The 4,515-nt window shown below is 34.6% G+C and overlaps 1 protein-coding gene across 1 annotated transcript in view; it reads left to right on the top strand.

Annotated features, from left to right (window-relative positions):
* The first annotated feature begins 3,979 nt into the window (after window positions 1-3,979).
* LOC117170226 (nucleoside diphosphate-linked moiety X motif 6-like) overlaps window positions 3,980-4,515 on the top strand; it is a 4,572-nt gene continuing 4,036 nt past the window's right edge. The window contains exon 1 of the mRNA XM_033356848.1: window positions 3,980-4,291. Within this exon, the coding sequence (XP_033212739.1) occupies window positions 4,093-4,291 (199 nt within the window). The 5' untranslated portion in view covers window positions 3,980-4,092. The remainder of the gene's footprint in view (window positions 4,292-4,515) is intronic.

Below are 4,515 nucleotides of genomic sequence, written 5' to 3'. Positions count from 1 at the left end.
TTTTCGATAAGCCCTAAGCAGAAAATGATGAAGAAATGTAGTCAGCAAAAATTACTTACTCTACTGAAAATTCCTATCTAGGCTCCTATAAAGGATCCTACATAGGAACCTATATGTTTCACCTATATGTGCTACATATAGGAAATGACATAGGATCCGATAAAGGTTCCTGTATAGGATCCTATATATAGGATTCTGTATATGTGCCTGTATGGGACCATATCCAGATGCGCAGTAGTATTATATGGTACCTACTGCTGCAGGGAAGTTTGTTTGGTCCTCCAGGTGCACCTAGAAACATACATACCATTAGGTACCATGAGGTACCATTAGTTAGGTACTATTAGTTAGGTACCATTAGGTACCTTACTAGGGAGGGTCCTATACAGGCACCTATATAGGAATCTATGTAATTTCCTATAGGTGGCACCTATAGGTGAAACGTATATAGGATCCTATGTAGGAACCTATATAGGAATTTTCAGTACGGTAATATGGGGGAGGGGGTAAAAATTGACGGATCCGAACTTAAGTTCAAAATTTGAGAAAGAAAATTTACGCAATTTATACATAGCCCCTACTTGTAAGTTTGTAATAGGGTGAATTTAAAATAAAGTTAGTACTTTTCTTTAACACCCTCTGTAAGAAATAAATGCATACATTGTTGCCTACAATTGGGTAACTACACCCAGCTCACGGTTTAGTAACAGTGTCGAGGGTTGCCTCGCACTGGCCTTGTTACTAAATTGGGGAAATTGAAACGTAAACAGTCAAGGCAACCTGAACCGTTTCAAATTAGAATGTATAATACTGCGCAATATACTCGGCCGAGTATTCGCACACTGCGGCCCTTCCGAAGTAACATTCGCAACCGCTCTCGCCCTGGCCCCTGAAAAACTGTAGGTAGGGGGCAGCAGTTCTAGAAATTACTAAACCACGGGTTACTAAAACGCAGTTCAGGTGTATTAAGTAATTAATACATATAGTATTGCCATACGTCATGTAAAAAAAATTATAAATGCGTGTGACAGGTTCCAATGAGAACAATACGAATCAGCTACGTTTTCGGAATACAAAATATTTCTTTAATTTTTGTGAACAAATTTTGTTAAGAGCTGTAGTCAGACCCGCTGATCATAAATCTGTAATTACACATGATCTCAGAGCTGAGAATACGAAAGAAAAAATTCATAAAATGTTAGTAGGTTAGATCGAGAACATTTTCGGAATGCAGAAGCATTTTTTTAAGATTTTAAAATGTCGTTTTCGCAAGCATTTTGGTTGAACGTCTTTACATATTTAGGAATTGAATTAATAGCTATGTTGTTAATGAAAATTGGATTACTATTATCTTTCGTGAATAAAAGTCGCTTAGAATAATCATGAGTATGTTGAAGCATGGCGCATGTCAAAGTATTAGAAAAAAATGTGTAAAAAAGAGTTTATATTTATATTTCCATCATTGTCTACATCTGGTGGACGTCTTTATGCCACTGAAAAATAGCATTGACTTCGTCACAAGTCTTGCCTCATTAAACACCGAAAAGAACACGGGGTTCGGAAATACCATAAAAAATCATACAGATAAATATTAGAAAATGTTTTTTATTTAGAAAAACAAACAGATTTAATTGAATAATACAAACCCCTAAATTCTTCAAACAGGTAAATTAATATTAACGTCCCTCACAGCATGATATCGGCGGGATATCCCATTTATCTCCCATGGAGGATGATATCCTGCAGGATATCATCCTGGGATATTCTAGGAATATTACGAATTATATCGCGCTGGGCGAAAATTTCGATATTCCTAGAATGTCTTAAAGATATCTCAGAATATCCTGAGGATATCCCATCAATGCCCCAATTTTATATGCCAAGATATCCCAATTCTATAATTTGGTATATTCCTGAAAATTCAGTCATATCTACTGCCAATTATATGTATATATTATGTATATGTTCTCTTCAGGCACCAGTGGAACGTTCCCAATCACGGACACTACGTGTCTCAGGAACGTTAACTGCTATTAGGGCGAAATGAAAAAAGCGGTCTCACAACTGCGCAATTTGAAATTTCAATTGAATTTCAATTAAATTTAGATTATACCAGATAATACAATATACAATATACGGCCAACTCTTAAGTTTTCAGAAAATTACTTTTTCCTTATTATAAGTAGGCTGTTATTGGTTTTACAAAAAGAACTATTTTTTCTTATTATGCTGAGATAGAATGCGAAAGAAAACAAATATTCGAGATTTGTATAAAGCATATTTTTGTGAATCTTTATGTTCTCAGGCATTTTTAATATTTCAATTAATATATCCATTCCATAAATATTAGAGTTCATTGCTCAAATTGTAAATATTCCGCATGTGGCGAGGGCATTGCGTAGATCGAATGGGTCGGAAATGTCGATATCATTGAATATGCGACGGATATCTCGGGAGATTTTGGGGACATTTTTTAAGATATCCCATGTATTGCAGATATATCTTGGGGATATGTAAAAGCTATCATTTTATTATAAAGGGTAATATTGCAAGTCTATATTATATTATAATTTTAACCCTCACACCACAAGGTGAGACAAAGTCTCATTTACCACAAGGTGGGGTGTCTCCACATCCCAGTCATTTTGAAACACATTACGAATGATTTATGGTAAAATATTGGTTCTAAAGTATTTCAAAATATCATATAATTATTCAAAGGACTTTATCCACCATTTTCTGCTAAATTATAACGAGAAAATTCCATTTCTTAGATTCTTTTCAGTTATAGGAAACACAAAGCCTATTTACAAAGTCCGTAACACATAATATATTTCATAAAGGATAATAAATGATTAAGTAACTTCTTGCAGTAACGTTAATAATATATTGACAAAAAAAAATGCAGTTTCATAAACATCAGCATAAAAAACAGCATACAAAGATACTTAAAAACATGAAAAAGATACGTATCACATGTTCCAAAAAGCACAGTAAAAATTCATATTATCGCTTCTCCAAACATCTGTAGAATGACTTAGTGACCTTCATCCATTTCCACGTGCAGAGGACAACTGAAGAGGAGGCTATTGAGAATTGAGATCCCTACCCCCCTGAGACGCTCTAGGCCTAGCTCATTCACGAAAATAGGGCCTTGGAGTGTCTAAACACCCCACCTTGTGATGTGAGGGTTAAACAAGCCGTCGCTTCTAGGCTCATGCGCCATTGACAAAGTCGGATTTTCAACACCATAGCCTTAAAACGTGTCACATTCCAATATCTTACATATGCATTGTCTGATATCTGGGGTTATCTTCCTTTCAAGAATGTCTAATCTCTATACTTTTAGTTTCTTTATTAATTCTTTCCCAGTGCAATATTATTTAATCTGTATTAAAAATTAACAGGTGTATCATTAACTTGTCAAATCTTCGAAGTGAGTCGAAGCAGAATATTACTTCCAACCACGAAGTACGACGAAGCACGTAGGTACTTCGTGCTTCCAACTGTACAAAAAATCAGTTCTAATAGAAACTCAAGGTTTTTTCTTTGAATCACTGTCGTGTAGATTACCCCGGATTACTATACATTTAAGTCTTTAAACGGCACGATAGCTATATTCAATTCTTAAATAGAGGTTTTCAAGAAAAATCGTTGCAAAATATTTTTCAATTTTTTAAAATTTAAGAAACTATTGCATTTTATAAATGTATCAGAACTTTTTCAAATTTTTAACTCTGGGATCACGTGGAAGTGCAGGTTCTGATCAGTAAAGCTAACTACAGCATTTTCCCCATATTAGGTTGAACATCTTCGATCAAAATTAAAGATACCTCTATTTTTATTCAGAAAACTTAACAGATTTGTTCGCACTTTATCAGAATCTGTTGAGATATTTTTCTTGCGGAACTACTGTCTTCCAAAGTCGAGAATCGCGATGGATGAATTGATACGATTGATCATGCATTGTGTTACGTAAACGACTTGCTAGTACGCAGTAGATTGCGAAGGCGAAATGCCATACACAAACCTAGAATAAAATGTTCCTCAAATCTATTTTTTGACGCACAATTAATTCTAAGCCTAATTTTAATGTTTAAAATAATCATCCCCTTCCGTAGTGTATTTAAGGGAATCGTGCAGCAACCACTTTCATTGAAAAATTCCATATTCTACACGTCAATAATGAGCGCGAAATGTTTCGAGGGTCAATTGGATCGTTATAATGGTGTGATAGTAGACTCGACCAAAGAGCCATGCGAATCGGATGTGTTCTCAAGTCGCCTTAAAGGTACACGAACTGAAAAACTTATTTTATTGATTTATTTTCCCCTGGCTTTGCATATTCATATCTTGAGTCACTGTTTTTATAAGAATTTTACGTAGCGCACTTAATCACATATATGTAAACCTCAAGCAGTTCGCCAACTGCTTAGAATAAAAATTTTAGTGGAAAAGAGAAATACTCCCATGTTTGTATTTGTTTTGAACAAATGAATAAAATAATATATTAAA

This window comes from Belonocnema kinseyi, chromosome 3 (genome assembly GCF_010883055.1).
Source record: "Belonocnema kinseyi isolate 2016_QV_RU_SX_M_011 chromosome 3, B_treatae_v1, whole genome shotgun sequence".
In the NCBI taxonomy this organism is placed as follows: Eukaryota; Metazoa; Arthropoda; class Insecta; order Hymenoptera; family Cynipidae; genus Belonocnema; species Belonocnema kinseyi.
This window is presented reverse-complemented; position numbering and strand designations above follow the sequence as displayed.